General features: G+C 39.3%; 2 protein-coding genes across 2 annotated transcripts in view; one reads left to right on the top strand and one right to left on the bottom strand.

The window, feature by feature from the left end:
• Positions 1–14,673, top strand: part of lancl2 (LanC lantibiotic synthetase component C-like 2 (bacterial)) — a 45,175-nt gene extending 30,502 nt beyond the window's left edge. Inside the window, exons 6-9 of the mRNA XM_036582868.1 lie at positions 1,092–1,274; positions 4,510–4,686; positions 9,037–9,109; positions 13,891–14,673. Of these exons, the coding sequence (XP_036438761.1) occupies positions 1,092–1,274; positions 4,510–4,686; positions 9,037–9,109; positions 13,891–13,967 (510 nt within the window). The 3' untranslated portion in view covers positions 13,968–14,673. The remainder of the gene's footprint in view (positions 1–1,091; positions 1,275–4,509; positions 4,687–9,036; positions 9,110–13,890) is intronic.
• A 5,144-nt stretch (positions 14,674–19,817) lies between these two features.
• Positions 19,818–25,795, bottom strand: part of vopp1 (VOPP1 WW domain binding protein) — a 43,681-nt gene continuing 37,703 nt past the window's right edge. Inside the window, exons 4-5 of the mRNA XM_036582872.1 lie at positions 25,590–25,723; positions 19,818–22,108 (exon numbers count right to left, since the gene is read on the bottom strand). Coding sequence (XP_036438765.1) covers positions 21,921–22,108; positions 25,590–25,723 — 322 coding nt within the window. The 3' untranslated portion in view covers positions 19,818–21,920. The remainder of the gene's footprint in view (positions 22,109–25,589; positions 25,724–25,795) is intronic.

The raw sequence follows: 25,795 nt of genomic DNA, 5'->3' as shown, positions 1-25,795 counted from the left end.
CGAGGAGGCTGTTGGCTTCAGTCTCATCTTGTTCTGGCCTTCATTATCCCAGACTGGAGGTGCTGATGGAAACTGGCTGTAAATGAGTTGAGAAGAAGTGAGGGGAAAATCAATATGTCTGAAATGCATGTCTAAAATTTTCCACACAGTTTTAACAGATTAAGTCTTAAGAAAGATTTTCACATCTTTTTAACACTGTATTGTACATGTGCAAACACTCACATGATGTCATGTGACTAATGACTAATGGGTAAAGTCATCCAGGTAAAGCAGAAAGGCCACCAAAATTCAGTCTCTGCTCCCATTTTTGCTTTTCTACAACTAGCCATGCTGGTTCATGGGATGAGTTGTTTGAAATCAGGTGAGAAGAAGTCATTGAGGTGCAAGTAAACAGTAGGTCTCATATCTTGACACTTAGGACCAAAGTGAATACAGACAAGCCCCAAGTCCTGAACTTTGAGTATTAATTAAGTCAGAATGCATTCCTCACCGCATTAAATGCCATTTCAACATTTAACGCTGACAAAGTTTATATTACTTTTTAAATAACGCTTTTTTTAAAACAACTCCGACACTAATTTCTGACCAGGGAGACTGAAAGAATTTTGCTCCTAACAAACATTCAAGAAATGTCCAATTTATTATTTTTATTTTGGCTGATCTGTGTGGCAGTTTTGTGATGTAAATAAATATGAGTTAGGTAAGTGCACTCATTCTGTATTTAAATGTGGCTACTACTCTTATAACAAAATGTCATAGCATAATTATGCATGACTCATTGTGCTAAACAGCCAGTGGCCTCTTACTTGCAATGTAGCTCTTTATTTGATTTCAGGTTTGTTAAAAAGGCTGCTGAGTTTTTGTGCTAGAATATGCAAATAATATTATTCATGTTGTGACTTTTGCTGATAGAAAGCACTGGAAATGTATTTTTGTGTGTGTGTGTATATATATATATATATATATATATATATATATATATGTATGTAGGATACATTTGTAGCTAACATTTCTCTATATCACTCTCTGTCTCTCTCTCTCTGTCTCTCTCTCTCTGTCTCTCTCTCCCTCTCCACCTCACCTCCCTGTAGCCCTCAGCTAAGGTGAACCCCGATATTCTGACTGAATTGGTCCGGCCAAGTATAGATTACGTACGGCACAAAAAATTCCGCTCAGGCAATTACCCATCATCCCTCAGCAATGAGACAGACAGGCTTGTGCACTGGTGTCACGGAGCACCGGGTGTGGTTCACATGCTCATCATGGCACATAAGGTAAGTGACAGGTAGAACACAAACAACCACGTGTGCGCTGTCCTGTTCCATCATTACCTCACCGTTTATTTCAGTTCGGATGCTCTCAGCAGAGTCTCGAGTGTGAAATGTAAAGTGCTGAGAGTGTTCAGGTATTCAGTAACGAGCTCCTCAGTGAGACCTGCTGGGTAACCTATATAATTTTCAAATTATCTGTGAGTGGAAATTCTGTCTCTCATCTCTGTCTGTCACAGAGAACTTGGCAGTGCTGTGTTTGCAATGCATCCTAATGATGAATATCAGCACCGAGCACAGGGAGCTAATCAAAATGATTGATGAACACAAAGATCTTATCATTAAGATTGATGATCGGCCGTGAGCGGAGTGGATTCAGACTGTAATGTAATAAAGCACATTCACTTCCCACAGCTGTAGATCACACAAGGTCAGACCACCTCCTCCTGAATATCTCTCTCTCTCTCTCTCTCTCTTTCTTTCTTTCTTTCTTTCTTTCTATTTTTCTTTCTGTCTGTCTCTCTCTCTGCCCCTCTTTCTTTCTTTTTCTTTCTTTCTGTCTCTCTGTCCCTTTCTTTCTTTCTATCTAGCTATCTGTCTGTCTGTCTGTTTGTCTCTCTGTCCCTCTATTTTTCTTTCTTTTCTCTTTCTTTCTTTCTTTCTGTCTCTCTCTGTCCCTCTCTTTCTTTCCTTCTTTCTTGCTTTTTCTTTTTCTGTATCTCTCTTTGTTTACTTCTCTTTCTCCCTCATTCTCTGAATTCTCCATCTCTTGCATGCTTTTTCTTTCTTTCTTTCTTTCTTTTTTTCTTTCTCTATATGTCTCCTTTCTCTTTCCCAATCTCTCTCTCTCTCTCTCTCTCTCTCTCTCTCTCTCTCTCTCTCTCTCGTACTGAACTAAGCAATCCACACTGACATCTAGTGGTTGGACCTCAAAAACTTTCTTTGACTTCCTATGAAACAGAGTTCAAAGGAGCTCCACTCAGTTATCAGTGAAATATTAACAACAAATGTCCAGCTCATCTACCTGAAACTGCTCTTGAGAAGTTGGAACATCTGGAAAGCTGCCATCATCTTGCAGCCTTAGAGTAACCAGGGCCAAGCCATGCATTAACACGCCTGCTATCTCCTAGACGTAATTTACACATTAGTACAACAGGCGGTCATTTATCACAGTCATGAGGAGCTTTCTTTAGTCTTATCTGCTGTTTTTAAGAGTTTGGATCTTAATAGCTTTTTTTATCACAGCTAATGTTTCTTTGCACCAATGAAAAGCGTCCTTGGCTTTTCTTGATATCACGCCTTCCCACTTCTCATGGACAGATGGTCTATTTGCTCTCCCTCTCTCTCTCTCCCTAACTCTCTCTCTCTCTCTCTCTCTCTCTCTCTCTGTGAAATGACAGTGCCTGAGGGCTGGTGGGAGAAATTGAGCATGTGTTATATTTGGAAACTGCATTTCCTCTGTAACGTGTTTAACTCTGCCGCTGTGACAGATGACAGTATGCCTTTCAGCTTTCACTTGTAGCGTTCATTCTCGCACTTTTTTTCCAGAGGCGCACGAGGAGCGGCTAATGTGCGTTTAAGCTTCAGAGTGGGCCCTCGGGTGGATTCCAGTTAGAGCACTTTCTTCTGTAACTCAAACTTGTTTTACAGCCTCCACAATCCCAGGCTTCTTAAAATACCACCAGCCTTTGATTTTCAAGGCTGCATGTATTTGCAGTTTGAGTCACAGCAGTTTTCTAGAGCTGCCACTCAGGAGCACTGAAAGGAAAGCTGCCTTCAGAGTGCTCTGATGCCAGTCATTTATAGAATATAAAGAAATATAGAGATATGTTTAAAAAGCTCCCACAATCACTCATCTCTGCACCGTCTATCAGTGTCTATCATAGTTTGTCTAAGTGACCATACATAAAAGTATCTGCCTCCCCCCGCCTCCTCATCTCCAGCGGCCTGACTAAATACATGCTTCACTGGAAGTAAGAGAGCTTGGTGTTCATAGTCCAAAATAACAAATTAAACAGCCCCACCAAAAGCCTAATAATCTACAAACAAACAAATAAATGCTGTCCTACTCCCTAACATAAACAGGTATAGATAATGCCAAAAAACAGACTCTCACTCCCTGCAGATTTTAGGGATGTATGATGATGATGGTGGAATCATATCGGTATTGGCAGATGATTGCATAAAAAAAAATCTGCATCGGACTGAAGTCAAACTGATGTTTGGTAATGTCAGGGGAAGCAAGTATTCAGACACTATTGTTTTAGTTATTTAATATACTTCCAGTGAATATATCCACTTCAAATTTACACAGATAGTGTCTTTGGACTTTGTACTTACAAATATGGAAAAAGTATGTATTCATAAGCATAAGATTTAAAAGACGAACCTCAGCTGCCAAAAGCTAATTTTCCTACTACAGACGTCTCAAAGCTGTAATTGCCAACAGTGGCTTTGCATCAGAGTACATTATCTTGTCAGTTTTGTTTTTATTTTTTAAATCATATTTTTGTTCAGGCTTCTGAGTACATATATTTTTATTCATATTTATATGTACAAAGTTAAAAGAATACTATGTGTGTGAATTTGAAGTGGATATATACACTTGAAGGTTACATTAAATAACAAACAAAACTGTTCCAAATGTTTGTTTACCCTCACTGTATGTATTGCACTCACAGAGTTCAGATGATGCTGGGCTAAAATGCTACAATATTTTACTGCATTTGTAACCCTTTAGAAAAAAATGCATATTTCTCTTTAGTGATAGACGGGATCTTAATTTCTATATTTTGTGTATTGGCATTCATATCGGCATCTCTAGATGTGTATGTGAAAATTGTTGGCATTGGCTCACAATTCCATTGTCAGTGTATCCCTAGCAGATTCCCTAATTTATAGTGACTGTAAAATGTACAGTTAATCTTTTACGAGTGGGGAAATAAACAACTATTTCTTTAAAAACTAAAAAAAAACTTGTGCTTTTGAATCTACTCTTCTTCTTTTAATAAATCAGCGTGCACAGCCCAAATAAACAATGCATAGCACAAGATGTGGCGTACACACATGGTCTCAAGAGTTTTATAGTGATAGCCTGTTTATAAAGACCATTAAAAGTGATGGAAAGAGAGCGGATGTCTGTGTGGATGTGAAATATAATTAAGTATTAAACTTGTAAACCAAAAAGTAGTGAGTTACATATTTTTTTCTCTATTGGTGGGTGATGTTTGTGTGCTGTCAGGTGTTTAAGGATGAGAAGTACCTGAAGGATGCAGTGGAGTGTGGGGAGGTGATCTGGCAGAGAGGGTTACTGAGGAAGGGCTATGGAATCTGTCATGGCACAGCTGGCAATGGCTACGCCTTCCTGTCCCTCTACAAACTCACCCAGGAGCAGAAATACCTGTACAGAGCCTGTAAGGTATGGAGCTGCACCCCTATCCTACACCCCTTTTATGTGTGCATTCTTTTGTGTGTTGGGTGTCAGTGTATGTTGTGTATTTAAAAAACTAAATTCCCTTTTCTTATGTTTGTATTTGAATATTCTTGGAAAGTTATCCTACATGTAACTCCCTGTGTGAATAAGAGGACAAATCTACACTACTGTTCAAAAGCTTAGAATCTGAAATGGGGGATTGTTTGAAATCAGTGTTTACAATCTAAAATGATTGTAATATGCTAGAAAATTATTGTAATATGCTAGTCCTGTGCGGCTTCACAGGTTTCAGATAATTAGTGGAACAAATAATTAGTCATTTCAAGCTGTAAAAAAAAATCTAGAATGAGAAAGCTGTATAGCATCAGGAATTAATTTAAAATAAAAGTAATATCCAGGATTCATCATATTTTAAACGTGGAGATCAAATCTCAAAGCAGATATGACAAACATAATTGTAAATACATGATTCTGTACCTTTACCATTTAATAACGTCTTGTTCCCAAAAATACCTTCTGCTAAAACATACAAAATTACCTTTTGCTGTCCAGTTTGTGTCATTTAAAGCTAAATGGTATAAGCTATTTTATACACATGCTATTATTGTGTATAAAAAGGCAGAAATTAATATAACCAAATATTTCATGCTTCTTTTGTGTCTGTATTGTCTGGACCTTTACAATGTATCTTTTTGTTCCACCCACTGCTGGGGATGGGGCATGTTTCTGTAGCCCCTCCCCTGCAGGATTTTGCAGCAGAGCACTTGAGTACAGAGTACTGTGGTTCCATATTGACCTGCACTTGGCTCTTCAGCCACTCAGCATGCTGGCAGGAAACGCTGCTGTAGGATCAGTCACGCCCTCCCCAGACTCCAGCAATGTCACACAGCTTCACACTGCGCTGATTTCCTTTCAGCGCTTTCAGCTAATGCCATTACTAAGTGCCAGCAGCAAGGATTTTCCACTGATTTTTGCCTTTCACTACCATACTGTTATACCATAACTGCAGCATATTACTGCAGTATAGGTTCATTAATTTTAGGTTTTATCAGTTTATAAGTCTGGCATATTTGTGTGTTTTTTGATCTTCAGCGAAGGCTCTGTATACACAATCATGTCATCACTGTCATGAAATGCTAACTTTTTTGGAGAAGGATTTTTAGTATTTATTTTTAGTGTAAGATCACATTATCATGTTGCTAGTGTGCAGTTTTATTTTAAAATACGAGTATTTTTACCTGCCTTTACCTTTCTGCATAACTAAATGTAAACAAAATAATTCATGATGTCAAAAGGTTCATTGTAGAGAAACTTACAGACTCAGTTTCTTCATAATCATGGTAATAGGAACCAGGGACCACAATGTCTACAATGCAAATTTGCCCATTTTATTTGCTATCTAAAACCACCAGTGAACCTACACGTGTCTTCTACATGTGTCTAAGCTTTATATGTAATGTTGATAATAGTAAAATAGTGGTAAATCCTAAAAAATAGATTTTTGGGAACCATTCACCTTGGGACACCATGCATAGGCCTCTCTGCTCTGAATGGAATGTAAAAAATACATTTTAGGCTAAAATCTTATTTAAATTATTGCAAAACAGACAGTGTTTCAGACAGTGTCTTCATAACCATGTTGTCACAATAACGTATATAGGCAGTAAACTCTTCAGATGCCTGACTGCTATCACCAATAATGTAAATACTTCTGACATGGTCATTTTTTTCTAGAATGGAACGTTTCACATCAAATATTATTCAGAGTTATGCAGAATTAAAAAGTGGAATTCCCCTCAATGATGTTTACATTTTCTTGGTGTTTGTGTAGGTGTAGCAATGACATCTTCTAACATCATCTCTTTCCCTTTTTTTTTTTTTAACATCAACCCTCATAAAATCGTTATACAGCCAAAGCCAGAGCCAGCCTCCAGACTGACCCTCTGCCGAAGGACAACTAGACACGCAGTGTTTTGATTTGAGATGGGTAGACTGATTCTCCCTATTCGCCACTGGTGTAGGGCACTTTCCTATTAGAGCTCTAATAATTACTGCAGCCTGGCCAAACTGCCAAGTAATGAAAGCATAATGGGCTCCGCTGTTCCTGCATCATTGCAGTAACCTTTTACAGCTGGAGTCATTTTGCACCGCAAATGATATGCCAGACATGGCTCCCGTCTGAGCCGTAACCGACTAGAGAAGACACTCTGCTGCTGCCTAAGTAACTCCAACTTTGGATGAAGAGCTCAAGTGAAAATGTGGTTGTTTGCTTTGTTTAGATTGCACTCATTGATGCATTTATTTTTTAGTGGCTGAGAAGACCATGTAGATTATCATGAATTTAAGCAAGTTGGTAGTGCATAAGTGTCAAATCACATTGTTTGCCTATTTAAACAAAATATATGTCCTGTAGATGCCTAATAATCCAACTTTTCTTCTGAAATCAAGGGTATTTATATGAAGTTTGCCCCACTTTGCTGCAGTGACAGCCTGTACTCTTTAGGGAAAGCTTTACACTGGATATTGGAACATTGCATTGAGGATTTGATTGCATAAGAGCATTAGTGTGGCCAGGTACTGAGGTTGAATGATTAGGTCTGGATCCTAAATGCCACTCCAGCTCATCCCAAAGGTATTGAACGATGCTACATCACTCGAGTTTCACTGCTTCACAGCCCAGTGCTGGGTTTTAGCTGACATATGTCATTGGGGACGGTGACCATAGGCTCATGTACATACATTCATACTGCTCCGTTATACACTCGGTGTGGAGTTAAGCACCAGTGTCAACAATGGGTGCACCTTAAAATAGCAGAATTGACCAATTAGAAGGGATCTCTGAATACTTTTGGACACTTGGAATTTTTTCTTTACAATTTGAAAGGTAGGACTGTGTAAGGCTTGGAAATGGGAAATGTAGTTTTACATAGTTTTTTTCCATAAACTTTGGCCAGTTGACACCACTCCTGCTCAAAAATGCACATGGCTGAATGCACTTTACCCCCAGCAAGCCACAAACATGCCTTAGCCTACTCAAAAATTTATGTGCTGATGAACATTTTACTCCCAGATCTTACACTGTAGATGATGGCAACATCAGAGATTTTGTTCCCTTATAGCAGAATGCAACCTACCATCATCTAAACTGTGTATTTTACTTCCTTTGACTGTTTGTAGGCTTTGTGTAATGAACTGTGAGTGAAAGGGACTGTTTCACTGTTTAAACATAAAGATTATGATTCTGTATGATGTAATTTGTATGATTTCTAGAGGAATATGTCGCAGTAAAGAAAAACAGGTAAACTAAGTAAGTGAATTTATACTGTATGGACGCTAGCTGTGAATATAAGCTTGGGATCTGTAGAGCAGGGGTGTTGAGGCCTGGTCCGGGAGGGCTGGAGGCCAGCACAGTTAGGTGAATTCCCTGATCACACACCTGGTTCAACTCAGTTAATAAGCAGGTTTAGTAGATGTGCTTGAGCTGCACTACACTGGACTCCAGCCCTCTAGGATCGTACTTCTAGACTTCTGCTCTAGAGGCTGAGACCTATGGTACATTCTAGTCTTATCATAGAATAAATAGGTAGCATGATTTTAAAGGAATGGTTCAATGTAAGATCAAATGTACTGTCTTACCCCAACATAACTGGTAGCTGGAGGGGTGTGAGCATGACGCCACTGGACTCTGGAGTGATGAATCATGCTTCACTATATGGCAGTCTGATGGATGAATCTGTAAAGTTTAGTGGAGGAGGGATAATGGTCTGGGGCTATTTGTCAAGGTTTGGGCTAGGCCCCTTAGTTCCAGTAAAGGGTGATGTTAATGCTTCAGCATACAAAGACATTTTAGACAGTGCTTCCAACTTTGTTGCAGAGGTTTGGATAGGGCCCTTTCCTGTTCCAGCATGAGTGTGTTCCTGTGCATAAAGCAAAGCCCATAAAGACATGGTTTGGCGAGTTTTAGAGGAACTCTGAAACAGTGGTCTGAACAGAGCCCTGACCTCAACCTCATTGAACACCTTTGGGATGAATTGGAACATAAATTGCGAGCCAGGGCTTTTTATCCAGCATCAGTTATTAGCAGCAAAGGGTGGACGGAATGGGATGGTTTTGGAATGGGATGTCCAGCAAGCTCATACATGTGTGATGGTCCACATACTTTTGGCCATATAGTGTATATAGATTTTATGCCTTGCATTGACACATTCTGACCACCCAAGGAATATATAAAAACAGACTATATTTTAGTGGTTATACTATCTATATATGCTGTGGTTATACTATGTCTTTCATCTATATATTGTTTAAAACACACTTCTTGTGTTTGTGTTGTAGTTTGCTGAGTGGTGTCTAGACTACGGAACACACGGCTGCCGTATTCCAGATCGACCATACTCCCTCTTTGAAGGTAAAGCTTGTGTTCATGTCTGTTTCTCACAAACGTCATTCTCAAATTATTGTCTGACCTTTTCTTTCCTTGCTTAAAAAAGGATAATTACTGTTATAACTGTCAAAATTACTGAGGCTCAGCAAAACTAGACGGCCTGATGTTTTGATGGCTTCAACAAAGGCCAGTTATAAAAGGTAGTCAATAGACATTTTGCCAACGTTTTTGTATTTAAAGAACCATGACGTCTTTTCTGTATCAGACATGATCAGACTCAGTAATTATGTGGAGGAAAATAAAAGGCATGCAATGATTTCTGTGATCCCTCCATTGTCTGGGTTTGTGTGCTAAGATTTCATCAGTAACAGAAACCTTGCTTGTGTTTTAAAGGCCTGAGTGGAGCGAAGAATAGATCTACATACGTTTTAGTGAAAGCAAAGTGAATAGAAATGGGGGGTGGGGAAAGCATTGGTGTCAGCCTTTTATAAGGTCATTAAATACGCTAAGTGTTTGTTAAAGCGATACATAAAAGGAGTTCTCTTCAACAGTAGGACTATCAAAAGGAGTGTGTGCAGTATTCATAATTGAAGTGAATGCTGCAGAAAAGTCAAAACACATACTCTCTTAAAGAGTCGCTATCATGTCATCAACATGGTAGTTGAAATGAGCTTAAACAGTTTAAAACCATTATGTTTTTGTATGAAATGTTTCATATATGACATTTTTATTATACATGCTGAAGCTTGGACTTTTTCCTAAAAGTAAATCCTGGAAATGTCAATTTACACTTTCTTCCATGTTAAGGGCATAGTAAGCAATCATTATGTCCATTCCTGAATGACTACAGCATTAAAGTCATTGTAAGTTGGAAATCATAATTTTTCCTTTCATTTTCCTTCCACATGTGAAACATGGTATGTCTTAACTATCTCAGCTTTTCACTTGGGGTGATGGGAGGGAAAGGATAAACGTTTATATTATTTGTTAATATTATTTTTACCCACCTCACTAGAAATAAAAAACTCAGAACATGTTTTAGAGATTGGCAGAAGCTATTTTTTGATGAAAGGCTACAAGAAAACAAAGATCTTTTAAACAATGCGATGAATTGCGCCTAATAACCTTGGACATAAACTAATAAGGTATAAAGGGTAATTCTGATTTCAGGTTGACGTTAAAAGTGCTATGGGCTGTCTGCCTGTGGCCATGATCAAGGAGTTGGCATCCAAAGCCATTCATCTGCTGCCTTACCTTATTGTTGCTATAGTAACATGCTTTCCTGCACGAGAGTCCGAGTAACAATAGCCCCTGATTGGTGGATACGTTCATCTCACCAGATTCACACAGGCTAGTGGAAGACCTGAGCCTCAGTCCACATATACACACAGAGAGCACTCCCTTAGTGCCCATTCACTGTCATTATCATGGTGTATGACGCTATATATTCATCTGCCATTTGAGGACCCACTCTCTAGGGTTGCTAGATGTAATTTACAGTGCAGCCTCAGACTTTTCGTACAGCATTAAAACAGTGTTGTAGGACGGTACTTGTGGAATATGGGTTAGTTCAGTGGTTCCCCATCCCTGTCAGAATCAGAATTGGAATTGCTTTATTTTGTTAGTATGTTACACATACAAGGAATTTGTCTTGGTGAGTGCACACTCAAAAAGCAAATAAACTATTAACAAATATTTAACTAAGATACAATACAATAAATAGAATAGAGAATAAGAAAGAATAAAGAGATTATTAGGAGAGGATTAAAGAGATGTGAATATCTGTACATATGCAGATGTGAATGTCGATACAAATGCTGGTCTTAGGAGACATATGACGATGACGGTGATGATGATGATGATGATGATGATGATGATGATGATGATAATAATAATAATCATGATAATACTCTTTATTTTTATAGCACTTTTCATGCCGGCAGCTCAAAGTGCTTTACAGACGGGAAATAATGCTTAACAGTAATACAAGAAACTAGGAGACGTAGAGTTTTAAATAAACACCAAGTTAAAGAGCTACGTTTTTAAATGTCTCTTAAAAATGTGCACTGAGCTTGACTGTCTAATGGAAGATGGAATTAAGTTCCACAGTTTAGAAGCATAAGAACTGAAAGTTGCCTCTTCATGTTTTCTGTAATTTACAGAAGGTTTTTGTAGAAGGCCTGTATGTGCAGATCTAAGATCACATGCTGGCTCATAAACAGACAGACATTCTGTGATGTAAGCGGGACTAGGTCATTTAGAGCCTATAATATAATACAGAACTTTTGTATGCAGAATATTACAGGATAAAATGAACATTTGTGTAAGAAAAAAAATCTGTACAGTTGTGCAAATAAGTGTAGTTACAGAGGAGTTATACTGTAATACAGTAAGGGAGGTTTGTTAGGTTTAGTTTAAAATTAAAGTGTCCACTGTGGTTAATGAGAGCTACAGCTCTGGGGAAAAAGCTGTTGGCAAGTCTGGCTGTGCTGACTATGATGGCCCTGAATCTTCTACCAGAGGGAAGTGGCTGAAGAGGTGATGTCCAAGATGAGAGGGGTTGGCTGTAATTTTGCCAACATGCTTCATCACCGTGCTGTTGTAGATGTCCTGAAGCGTTGGCAGACTACATCCAATGATCATTTCCACAGTCCTCATTATGCGCTGGAGTATGGCTCGTTCTTGTGAGGTGGAGGAACCAAACCAGATGGTTATGGATGATATGAGGATGGACTCGAAGATTGCTGTGCAGAACTGGATCATCAGGCTCTGCAGCAGATTGAATTACATCAGCTGTCCCAGGAAGAACATTGTCTGCTGTGCTCTCTTGGTGATGGAGACCATTCTCCCCCTTCAGGTCTCTGGATAGGGTTATGCATAGGAACTTGAGTGACTCCACAGTGGAAACCACAGAGCCACTGATGTTGAGGGGGGCTTAGTTGTGCCTGCAGTCCACCATCATCTCTGTGGTCTTGTGTGTTCAGCAGCAGGTGATGGCTGCTGCGCCAGGACAAAAGCTGCATCCTTTCTGTAGGCAGACTCTTCAAACTTCAGGATCTTTACAGCTTGTTCCTTGGAGACACAGTTGTTGGTGTAGAGACTGAAGAGAAGGGGCGAGAGCACACAACCTTGTGGTACTCTGGTACTGAGGGTCTGGGGGTCTGATGTGTGTTGCCCAAGCTGCACCTGCTGTCTTCTGTTTGTGAGGAAATCCATGATCTACCAGCAGATGGGATTTGGCAAAGACAACTGGGGCAGCTCTGGCTCTATAGTACTGAATGCTGAGGTGAAGTCCACAAATAGAACTCTGGTGTAGGTTCCAGGACTGCTGAGATGCTGTATAAGGAAGTGTAAGGCCAAGTTAACCGCATCTTCATCAGACCTATTAACTTTGTGCCCGAACTGCAGGAGATCAAGCCGAGGGTTTGTAATGGTTTTTAGGTGGGTTAGGACCAGGTGTTCAAAGACTTTCATGTCTGCAGAGGTCAGGGCTACTGGTCTGTAGTCAATTAGTCCAATAATGTTGGGTTTTTTCAGGATTAAAATGATGTCTGAAGTTTCAAAGCATGCGGGAACAAAGCAAAGTTCTGGTAGTTTATGGAAGATGTTTGTGAAAATCGGTGCTACTTGTTCACAGCGGTGCTGTAGGGTGGATAGGGAGACCAAGGCTGGCCTTGGAACTTTTCTCACCTTTTGTCTGCTAAAGAGCCTGTTAACATCCTGCTCATTGATGGAGAGAGTCAGGGTGGGAGAAGAGGGCAGGGGATTGAGAGAAAAAGGCTGAACTCATTCAGGTTGTTGGTGAGCTGGCAGTCATTCAAGAAAAGCGAAGTTTTTGTCACCTTGTAGTTAGTGGTCTCTTGGAGGCTTTTCCAGACTGAAGGTGCGTTGTTAACAGCAATGTGGCTTTTCAGCGTTTCTGATTGTTGCTTTTTAATCTCTTTCTCCAGCCTGTATTTGGCCTCTATAGAGAATTCTGTCCCACTCCTGATTGCTGCCTTCTTTTCCCTCAGAAGCTCTCCGAGTTCAGCTGAAAGCATTGTTTATCGTTGCTGTATTTTACCTGTGTTGTGGCCCTCGTCCTGTCCTCGCAGAACCTGACATATGATGTCATGGTGTCCGTGTATTTGTCCAGTCTGTCTGTAGCCTCTTCAAAAAGAGTCCAGTTTGTGGATTCAAAGCAGCTCTGTAGCTTTTCAGTGTCTCTGCTGGTCCACCTCTTCACTCTTGTGACGACAGGCTTGTTGGTTTTAATTTTTGCCTGTATGTTGGGATGAGGTGAATGAGACAAGCCATAAAGGGCTTGTACACGGTACTTTCCTTCAAGAAATTAAAAAATATATATTTATTTAATTTAATTAAATAACAAACAAGACAAAATGACAATATTGGATGTATTTTTCGTCATGTAATTGAGCTAAAGTTGATAAACATTTTTCATTGTCATTTCCAGCATGTCTGCTTTCCGTTACAACAATATAGAATTGTAAACTGGAAACTCAACATTACATAGAGACTCTAAACAAAATGCTCTACAATTTCTCACTAGGTCAAATGGGATTTTAGCCAGTATGCTATAAAGCTTGTCCAGCCTAGCAACAGTTGCTATGAAAGAGCTTATTTGTAGGCGGAGCATGGATAAGTCAACTACCAAGCCTTTCTTGAGTTGAATTGGGTGTGTTCGAGCAGGGAAATGAGTAAGACAGTGCTGCTCCAGGATGAGGGTTGGGAACTACTGTCTTAGTCCATGATGATGTGCTTTTGTGATGATGAGTTCTTTCTCTCTCTCTCTCTCTTTCTTACAGGAATGGCTGGAGCGATACACTTTCTCTCAGACCTGGCTCAGCCTCAGGCTTCCAGCTTTCCTGCCTTTGAACTTTGACCTGGGCCTCTGGAAGCACTGACTTTTACTCCCCTTTATTCGAAGAGTCACCTGAGACGGTGAAAGCCCCACTGTCCCAGAACACTCAGACGCAAAAAAAGAAAAAAACTCCCAACCTTCAGCCTATAACTTAAAACATGCCGCCTTGAGTTCTGTCTCTGTAGCTTTGATGTCTTTGCCCTTGCTGTGCTTTTTTTTTTTTAACGTATGTAAGGATGTATACTTTTATTTTGTGTATATTTTTTGCTGAAATGTTAATTGATTCCCATTTGTCATGCTTTTTTATCTGTGAAAGGGATGACATTCTCTTGCTAATGGATCCTTGCCTCTGCATGCTTGTGTTCTGATACTATAGCAGTGCCTCGACCGCCCCGTGTTTGTCTCTGTCCTTGCCGTTGGTGTGAAAGGGCTTTTCACGTGTTGGAGCCTGTCTTTGTTGTGTCTTTGCATGGGGATGGCTGAAACATGACAGTGTACGCCTTCAGCTAAACTATTAACATCTGTAACATCAGTTAAGCACTCAGAGTGGTGTGGGTGTTGCTGTGAGTGTATATTGAAAGAGTGTTGGTGCGTTGATGTCTGGACGTGTCTTTATGGAAGATTGTGAGAAAACTGAACCGAACTTTTCCAGTAAATATTGTTCCCTCAGGCGGACAATGTTGTTATGAATGTTGTAATAAATTGGGCTTCTTTTAGCTGCATCTTATTCGCCTGTAATTAAAATCAATCTCCTGAAAATATGTCGACGTCAACATGAATCAGAAATCGTAACACATTTTCCTTTTGTACTGTGACACATTTCAGAGTGAAACATGGTATCAGGGAGGGTCTCTGAGCTGGCTGAGTGTCTTCACTCTGTGAAAGGTGGGGGTGGGAGTGGGAAGACATTTCAGAAAGATTAAGGCAAGTGACCCTGAACTAACAAGGTAAAAAGGCCAGTTCAGGTTAGTTTTAATAGATTTTTAAAAAACAGAATAATGCTTGCTGGATTGCATGTGAGTCCTGTAGGGTGTTCTGCAGGCCTTGAATACTCACTCGGCATTTCTGAACAAATACTCAAATACTCCTTCACAAAATTACCCTTAAAATAATAAGTTCAAATATTTCCAGTAGTTAAATGTGTTAATATACAGGCTAAAGCTTAGCTGCTTGCTTGCTGTATGTTGCTGTAGAAGCCGTGATTGTAGCCCTTTAGTTCAATTACAGCGTTTATCAGTCATGTGAATGCTAAGGGTGTTATGAATGAGAATTATATCTGTATTTGCAGTCACTGTGTTAGTCAGTTCATTTTAGTTAGCTGTTTTTTATCATGGAAAGCTGCAATGAGGGCTACGTAGAAGCAGCGTAGTTTGTTGTGCTCGGAGGTCAGGTGACCTGGATGCCTAGCAAGAATTTATGATGCAATCAATTGAACCAACAATAATTTATTTATTTTTTTAACATGTTCCTAATATTAAAGGGGAACTCCACTGATTTTGCAAAATTGCTTATTCAATGGTTCAGATGTAAACAAAATTATTCAGAGTGGTTCAGTGTGAAATGCGCCTTTCTAGAGAAATTTAGAGTCAGAATTGTTCACCATTATAGTACTAGGAACCAGACGTCTGAAGCATTTAAAGCTACATCCCATTATTACACAGAATGGTTATGAATGTGTTAATTGATATCTGAGACATTGTTTTGTGATAGTTATGTTATAAAGTTTTGGCCTAAACATATTTTTAATATGAACTATTACTCCAGGATTACTTCCGTGTTTCCTGTCAAAACCGCATTCTCAACTGAGATCAATGCACGCGAGCTAACCTGCTTTTGTAGTTACTCGCCTGTAGCTACAGCCGTTCAGCGTGGCTAACGCTGGTGTTGTATCTGATTCAGTTCCCCCTCAAATTTACGCTCCCTTTGTCTAATCAGGTCCTCAGGCGCTGCCTTTACTGAACAGATAACAACGCGAGTAACACTGGAACTACGGAAAGCGGGAAGATTCAAAAAAGGTTGGTACAGCAGCTGTGTTCACCCAATTAATGATGAACAGTACGAAAAGTATTTATCAGTATGATTATTTACTGTTTACCCGAGTTGAAAATAATATTTAGCACGGAATCTCAATTATGCTGTGTTAGGTGAATTAATGTTGGGCATTGGGTGAAAACGCGCGGCCGTTCAATCTTTTTTTTTTTTCAACCTTTTCGCTTTCCGTAGTTCCAGTGCTGCCTGGTATTGTTCAGTGAAGAACCCGATTTGTCAAAGGGACGTGAATTCGAGGGGAACTGAACTGAGTACAACAACGGCAGCAGCAGGTTTTTAGTTTATTATTTATTCTTTTTTTTACAGTTTTCTTGACTGTTTTGGGAAGATGGCAAAGGTCTGTTCGATGAGGTCTGTATTCAAATGTCGCAGAGCCAAATCGATTTGAACTAGAACACACAATGACTTGAGAGAGAGAGAGAGAGAGAGAGAGAGAGAGAGAGAGAGAGAGAGAGAGAGAGAGAGAGAGAGAGAGAGAGAGAGGCGCTGAACCCGCCGGCGCCGAAGCAGAAGAACTCAGGGCGAATGGAAACTGATGGTGTCAACAACAAACTACTGCTCTGCTCATCAGTTTATGCGGTAGGACAGCGAGGTGCAGCTGTGATCCATCACAGCTCCTCTGATGAATAACGTTACTCACATAAACTGCCGACAAAACACCAAGGCGTGCAGGTAGGAGAGCTACATACGCGGCATTGTAAGGGAAAAATAGTACCCAAACCGATTTTTTTTTCTAATTTAGCACGACTTTACCATAATCAACATATATATGACATATAAAATCTTATAAGACACTTGTAAGTTCGCTGGTCATTTTGGATAGCAGATAAATTGGTGATATTTGTGGTGTAGACAAACGGACGTCTGGTTCCTACTGTAGGTTAATGGTGAACAATTCTGTAAATTTCTCTAGAAAGGCGCGTTTCACACCAAACCACTCTGAATGATTTTGTTTACATCTGAACGGTTAGATGATTAAGTAAGTTTCTAAAATGGGCAGAGTTCCCCTTTAACAATAACTCTCCGAAGGCCTTTTCTGGTGAAACAGTGTAGTCCAGGCTACAATTTTTGTGGCTTGAGAAAAAGACAAAGCTTCTGAAAACTAAACTGTAGAAAATCAAATACCAAAGTGAAGAACAGTTTGCAAGACTGTAAACAAGTTTGTAAAACTGTTAAAGGTTTATGATTTTTATTTCTCATAAAAAGGTAAAATTTTTGAAAAACACCAAAATTTCATATCTATCTATCTATCTATCTATCTATCTGTCTGTCTATCTGTATATCTATCTATTTTAGGAGGATGCTGCTCCTTTTGCTCATGTGTTCCTGATGTCTATAAGATGAAGGCAGTTGGTCAAAAATCCTAAAGTCTGTTATATTCTGTGTAATACAGTAAACAAGGTTTTTCATATGAACTTCTCAAAATGCTGTCCAAGAAAAGAAAGTTCACTTAATCCTTTATGGGAGCTGCAAAGGATTTTGCTAAACCTCTTATAAAAGAGACATTCGAGCCTTTATTCCAAAGATGTCCTAAAGGGGCTGCTCGGAGTCTGACCTCATATTGCGGTCCGAGTCAAAGTGTGCTGGAAGACTCTCTGTTTAAAACTATTTGACTGCTGACTGTATCTTCTCTCCTGTATTGTCTTAAAAGAAATGGCCATCGTATAGACCAGCTTATATAACTCACCTTCTGAATGTGCAGTTCGAGATAATAGAGCAACATTGTGTTATTTACTGGGATGGAGGTCAGTGGGCCTCTGGCTGGTGTGGCGGTTATGTAAAGTCTAATTACACCCACCTATCACTGAAGCATTAAAACAGCCACTGCCTTGAGTTATGTGGGGAGTTCTGGGAAGGAAGAGGCTTTGAGTTATGTGCTCAGTTAAATGACTCATCTAAGATTGTTAGCCTGAGAGAAACTCGGGAAAAGCACAAGCTATCTTTAATTGAAGCCTGGAGTAAAGCTTAACTGCAGAAAACATTTCTCCAGTGATAGTTGGGAAGATTGTTAATACTGAGAAATGATTCCACAAACAGAGACTTTGTTTACACTATATATTTTTTAAAGCATGTGGCACAAATATATATATTTTTTTTTCCAGGAGCTTATTAAAACAGCACTGCAAAACAGATTGTTCAGTGGCAACGTAGCAGTTATACTGCCGTTTGTTTTCCTTTTACAACTTGTACGATGCTTTAAATAGCCTGGACTTTTTAAGGTCATTCCTAAACATCTCTCATGAAGAATAATGTGGCGGTCAGTGTTTAGAAATGGATCCAGACCTGAATGATCACAGTAAGGCCCAGCCTTTACTACTGGGCATTTACATATTACATATTTTAATATTGAAGCGTCGTCTTCGCAGTTCACATACGCTCCTCTGCTTTTTTTGCATTTCAGTCTTGGCGAGTGTGGATACTTCAGAAAAGGTGTTCCACTTTCTAATGAGATTTGTCAAATGTAGCCAAGAACCGATTTAATTTTCCAGGAATATTAACAGAGTTGACCTAGCTTTATCCTTTGCAGCAGGATTGAGAAGATGGGTAAAGCAGATGGATCCAATTAGCTTAATGATCATGCAGTACATTTAATTAGCCTTATTGCCACATTACCACTGTGGGGTAAATTATGATGAACTGAAGGTGAGTCAATCTGTGACAGAATCAGTAATGTTTGTTTTGGTAGCTAAAATGAGGAGTCTTGTTTAGCGTCCACAGCTGCTCACATATTGGCTGAGACAAAGCACAAAACTTTATATACTGTTGTCCTTAATTAAAACCTGTTAAATGTACAAGCGGACAACTGTGCTTTTCTTGGTCTATATCTGTACGCAGCATGTAAAAAAACATGTTACAAAAATCGAATGTAGTGTAGTTTTAAAGGTGCCATATTATGGATTTTTTTCCTTTTTTGAAATAGAAATGTTTGATGTAGCATTAAAACACTTACAGTTTCAAAACTTACCACACTGTCCAGTTCATACAGTCCATATATGGAAACTCAGCTGCAAAACAGCCTGTTTGGAATTCACTGTTCTGTGGAAATCATTTACATACATATGCAGCAGTTTAGTTAGGCCATTGACTCTGAAGTTGTGAGAAGTGTTTCAGCCCAGACAGCTTTTTGAACAAGGCACAATATAGGGCAGCAGCTCATTTACATACATTTGCCTTAAAGGCCAAATCCACCAATATTTAAAATTTGTGCATAATTTAGTGGTTAAGATGTAAACAAAGTCAGAGTGGTTTGAGGTGAAATGGGTCATTTTAAACAAACTTACAGACTACCAAAACAATCAGTGAACCCACATGTTCTTTTTAAAAGCACTGGTCTTCTAAAAAAAGTTTCTCTAGGGGACTATTTTGCCTAAATAGTATATTTTAAGTGAAAATCTAGTGATCTAATATGGTTAAACCTATTGTGATCCATGTTTCAAACAACATTATCATTCATAACCATGTTATGTCATGACTTTCTGTGAGGTAGCTTTTAGAAGCTTTAAACTCTTCAGGCGTTTGGTTCCTATCACCATCACTGTGAAAAATTAATACTTATGTTTCTCTAGAACAAAGCATCTCATGTCAAACAACCCTGAATGACTTTGTTCACATCTTAACCATTTAGTTATGCTGAAATTTTGAAAAACATTTTGGTGGAATTCCCCTTTAAAGGCACAGTAACAAAAACAGCCTGTTTAATTCTAATGGATAAAGAGAGGTCAGAATATGTTCTTGTGAAAATTAATTATGACTGTTTTTGGTACATAAAACCACACAAACATCATAAGTGGACAGAAAAAAAATAAATATATACAAGACAAATGTAGGCTATGGGGCCTTTAATGAGAGAATGAGAGGGAGGTTTATTACTGTATTCATGATGAACTGGTGTCCTCTGACATCAAGAGTTACATTATTTCATAGTTACTGACATTTCAATGACTGTTTACTGGATACAACATGACGGTTAACATCAGAATTGTCATATTTTGAAGTACAGTGTTCTGTCCATCGTTATTTTAGACAAAGGACGGAAAACTGAGTCAACCTCGCTGTCATTTCTTAAGTCAAGAGACTCATTGTCACTTTTCCAGTTATTACTTGTGTGTGTTTCTAGCCAATTCTGATACACTGGTACCATAATTAGAGCAAAGCACCAACCCACTGTAACACCTAAACAAATCATACTCATAGCAAACTGACCCTGTCTTTCATTTGCATAGAATAGCCATGAACATAAGTTTACATAATCAACATGGGCAAAACTAGCATACAATGCACTGTTCAAAACTTTAACTTCCAGGTTTCAGTCCTAACACAGATGCTACTCATCATTAAACATTTATAAAACACATTTACTCATGCTAGCACTTTTGAAATCTCTCCTCCAAAACACTCAAAGAACTCCTGAAATGTGCTACTTAGGATTTACTTGGGTAGAAACATTCAGTTAGCCTCAGGCTCATCATTAAATTGAAATGTTAATATGAAACCAGCTTGCAGCATCCAAACTTGCTATTAAATGCTTAGCATCTTCTTGACATGCTTGTCTCCTCACGGTATCTGTTGTCAAAGAAAGGTGACATGTTACTGTGACAAGAGCCCAATAATTGAATGCAGTTTTTAGCTGTGGTTCTGCGTAGGGCTGCTGCATTTTTCTCCAGACTTTTCTGGGGAAGCTTCTTCATTTAGAGGCAGGTATGTCAGACAGCTCAGCTTGTTCTAGCTCTCGCCTAAATCCAACAGAAATGTGCTTCTGAGTGAATGACATCTTTCGCTCCAAATGAGTCTCAAAAAACAAACAGCCTGCTAGAAGTGAAGTCCTGAATGTACTAGGATTAACTCACTTGCCACTTTATGGTCTTTCTTAATAAGCTTGCCTATCAGAGACCAGTAATTAAAACAGAAGTAACAGTATTCATTTTAAATGGCTAAAATTTCATGCCAGGTTGTCTCTAGGAGTGGCAATGATCTGAATGATATGGGCTCTCCATGGACCTGTGCTCTGGGCATTTTCTTGCTTCTTTAATGAAACCCACTTGGAATAGACCTTGACTGTGCTTACAAAACTGTGCTTACAAAAATCGGACACGCTGGCGTTTAACAGAGAGGTTTAATCACATGGCTTTGGTGGGAGGGTAGATTGAGAAAGGAGATGTACTTTGTCCTTGATTTCATTTAAAGAGCCACAGCTTGGTTTCTATAGCAGCTGCTCGGTCACCTTGGGAGCATGTGTTCTTTTGTAGGAAAACCAAATGCTTCGTTTCAGCACAAGGGTTATTGTTGATGCCAGCAGAGGTCCTCTTTATACCACTAATGGAGTTAAAACAGTTAAAACGCTCAGTCCATTTGCTAGTGGCACACTGAGAGTGTTCCAAAGACAGAGTCCAAAGCCTCCATTCGCCAGGCCACCAAATCGCCTGGACAGACAGCGTCACTGCAGTGGATTTTAGGGAAGGGGAAGTGTGCTTCAGAGTCAACTCGGACATTTCCTTCTGTCAAATCAAATAATCGAGACGTGACAAGATTAGACTAAATGCTGTTTTCTTTTCAGTGTGGTGCAAATAATCATTTGGCTCCTCTCAGTTCCTCCTGTGAAACTTGATTAGGGCTGTTCTGGATCACATGCAGTTCATTAATGTTCCGCCATGTCCTTCCTTTTAAAAATGTTCACTTTTTTCACTTATGTAAGGGGTCTGATAAAAACATGGCCATAATGCAGCTCTACAATGCTGAACAATGAACAGGGGGGTCAGGGGAGAAACTGGTGATATCCTAAAAGAAGCATACAAATGGAGGAAAAAAAATCTCAGAATCCACTACTGGAAGGCCACCTAGGGCGCTGGAGCTGTTGGGCAGCATAGTATCGTCCCGACTCAAACCAGTGATCTGGTGTGGTGCGCCGTGCCGTTGTGTGGCCCAGGCCTACTTTTTCTCAGTGGTCTTGAAGACCTGGTCATAAGAGGGAGGGGGATGGTTGCAGTAGGATGGTGGTGGTGGGTAGGAGCTCATCATGTGGGCTGTACTGGGCTGGCCAGGGTAAGCAGGGGCTAGGGGCATCGTCATGGCCCCGCCGGGGTCACCATATCCCTGAATACCAGGCTGCTGAGAGACTGTGGAGAGAAATAAAAGAAATGTAGATGTTTTACAGTGGAAAATGCAGTATAACATGAAATAAAAGTTAAAAGTTGCAGTTATATGGTATAAAAAGTGACCAGAGATCAAAAGCTATCATAGAAAATATACTTAATAAAACAGAATATGTGTAGTTTTCTCATCATGTTTACAAACACAAAAAATATTGAATAAAAGACTGAACAAAATGTACAGGAAGACACTTGTATATTCCCCACGTGTAGAACCATTTTGTTTGAATGATGGTACTCTTATGCTTTAGTGCCTGGTTTATTACATTTCAAGTGGGTCATATATTTTCATTTGTCAGTTTTCATCTGCATTATAAGCTCTCTGCTGGTGACGCAGAGCTAACAAAGCACTCAGACTGATGAGTAAAGAGGAGAGACGGTGCTGAGGAACAACCACAGGGTGTCACTGCGCGCAAATCACTCCAGTGCTCCACTGCCAAACTAACCACATAAGACCAGAAATAAAAAGCAGGATTATGTGGTTTAAATCTCCTAATACTGTCATTAAAAATAAACAGTATGCCAAGTGTTTATGTTGTTCTGCTTACTCCTAACTGCTCCTTTGTCATTAGAATAATGTTCACTGAAGGAGGACATAAAATTGCAGCCATTTGCTCAATAGAAACGCCAAATACTAATCCTGAATGTGCCCTGAAAACATCTGTGTCTGGTAATTGGCTGATCTGTCCTGAATGAATGTAATTGTACTCTATGATTAGTGGAAAAATAAGCACTGTGGTCTTTTCAAGTTTCATGCTCCCTGCAGAACAAAGCTTCAACAATCCAACTCAAGGAACAAAATTGGGCATTTCTCTGCATTATTTAAACTCTCAATTCAATTTTCCACATGAGTGACTGAGATAATGACAAAGTCCATTTAATTTTCCTCTGTTCTGATAGTGAAGTTTTAAAAGCCATGGAAAGACGGTGACCTACTTTTGTCTCTGAACCATATGAAAAAGGTAAAAAAAGGTATGTCATAGACCTAATGCTTTAACAGAGACTTTTCTGATCCCTCTGTCTCAACATATGACTTACTGCACAGTACAGCTGTTCTCCTATTTGACCTTGCAATCATTTATCCAATATGGATTTTCAGTGAACTTGAGTTGGTACAGATATAAAATGTAATAATACTCCATTAAAACAATAAAATGTGGTACCAACTGTATTAAACTAGTACATAGGGGTATAAATGCATCAGTACAGTGAGATACATTGATTTGTAACTGGCAATTCTGTAATGTCTAAAATGATAACTGGTCACAATACTATTCAGTAAACTGCTGTGAGCTGTATTTTTCAACCAAAATAAAATTCTAAGGCTTTTTTCGAATGTAAAAAATAAAAATTGGTGACGTGAGAATTCAAGATGCATTGAATCTTTTCAGAGTCAGAATCAGGAATTTAAACACTAGAACCTACTAGTTCTCTTCAGTTAAAATTTATGCCTGAAGGCTTGTGATAATGTAAGGATCTATTTCTGATACACCTGGCAAACCTGTGGAAATGTCACAGTATAATTTTAGCATGTTCTGAGATATTTTTACAGTTATGAACACTGGAGAGTAAGTTTGCCCCACTAAAATAAGGTCATTATTGCCAAGATCTGTCTTTATTGCGATCTCTCTTGAAGAACAGGCACAGAATAGTAACTGAAAAAGACACAGCTAACAAACAGCGTATGTAGCCAAGCCAAGTCTGTTGTTAAGTAATATTATTTTACTTCACCCGTTCAGGGCAGCAGGAAGTTGGTGGAGGCCACATGCTGGTGCTGTATCTGTTTACAGTCACACAATCTTTATCTGAGATTCTCTGTTTTTTTTTTCTGTATGGATGAACAGAGGAGATGGAGAAAAGGAAGAGGAAGGATAGTAGTAGCAGGATGCGGCTGAGGTAAAGATGAAAATATCTCAAGCCTCTAGATAGCCTGTAGCTCTCTGGACCTCAGAGTATAGAACTAATAATAAGCCTCCTGCAGTGTCTGAGCTGTTTACCCTTTGTCCACCTCTACCTTATGAGGGGTTAGAAAATGATAAGATAGTGTGATGAATAGGAGCTTAGATGACAGAGGAAATCTGTCATCTGAACTCAGAACTGGCTGTGTTGAGATGTACAGGCGTGTCCTGTGACAGTCTGCTGACACTATACACTGAGCTGCCAGTTTATTAGGCACTTTGTATTTACTTTGTATTAACATTTTATCAGGTTACATTTTGTAGGTTTACAATTACTGACTGTAATACATTGCTGAATAATATAAGTTAAGCCATCCTTTAGCCCAGGGCTGCCCAAAGTGTGGCCTGTGACTCAAAGTTGGCCCATAAGGATGTTTGATTTGGCCCACCAGAAAGTTACCCTAATCCCCTCACACAATAAGAGAACATTATTTTTTCCTTCTATAACTTATTAAACTGATTATCCATTTAAAGCTGTCTTTATTTGTGTATTGTTTTGTCTTTTTGGCCATGGCCCACCACAAACATTGCACTTTGAGCTCCAAGACAAAACGTCTTGGTACCCCTGCTCCAGGTTGTCCGTCAACAGAAAAGGACAACCATAGGGCCACCATAGAGAGTAGCTGACAAATTGTGCATAGGAACAGAAGAGCTACAGTCAGTAACTGTAAATCTACAAAGTACACCTATTTGATAGGTATGTCACAAAAAGATCAAGAAGATCAAGAAGCACCTCCCAACCAAGTATATAATGGATTGAAACAGCTTTCTTCCAGGGTCTCCATGCAATATACACACAACCTGTGTTTACAGAACCACCCAGTATTCAGTTCAAAATTGATTTATATAGTGCTTTTTGAGTGTTGTCACAAAGCAGCTCTACAGAAAATCTGAGTTCAAGCCCCAAATAATCAAGCCAAGGGCAACAATGGCAAGGAAAAACTCCCTGAGAGCAAGAAAAAGGAACCTTGTAAGAAACCGAGACTCAATAGGGGAACCCTCTGGTAGACACCAGTTAGCAAAACAATAACACAGAAGCAATACGTAAAATCAATAAGGAAGTGACAATAAATATAGTGAATATGGAATAAAGAAAATAAATGAGTCTGTCATTAGACAGAAGTAGTTAGAATAACCAATGATTAGCCATGTCTACTGTTAGACTATTAGAGTAACAAATGAAAAATACATATGTGAAAAAGACCGTTAGAATCATTTCACAGTGAAAATGAGAATTGGATCCATGAAAACCAATGACTACTACAAGTGAAAAAGACAGACTACACACAGTAAAACATCAGAAAAAAGTATCTGATAAAATGGCTAAGTCTAAGTAGGAGTATCTAATTAACTGGCATGTGTAGAACACATGATGAAGTATGATCAGGTGTTCAATCAGTCACAAAAAAAATGTCAGACAGACTCATAATATAAGCTATGTAAAACACTACTAGTTGCAGATCATGATGCAACCATGAAGAAAATCTCACCTGGTGTGCTGACAGGCTGTCTGGTGAAAGACACGTTAAAGGCAGGCTCTTCGCTGAGAGGAGACGGGTACATGCGTCGGCGAATGAAAAAGCCGGCTCCGCAGCAAAAGAGCACGCCCATCATCAGCAGCAACCTATGGAATAGAGGAAGAATGTTTTAGGAAGTGAAGGAAAAATCATTTCACATTATCTACTATCCTTGCCAA

This window comes from Colossoma macropomum, unplaced genomic scaffold, assembly GCF_904425465.1.
Source record: "Colossoma macropomum unplaced genomic scaffold, Colossoma_macropomum, whole genome shotgun sequence".
NCBI classification, from domain to species: Eukaryota; Metazoa; Chordata; class Actinopteri; order Characiformes; family Serrasalmidae; genus Colossoma; species Colossoma macropomum.
The sequence above is the reverse complement of the archived record's forward strand: the minus strand, read 5'-3'. Positions and strand labels throughout refer to the sequence as shown.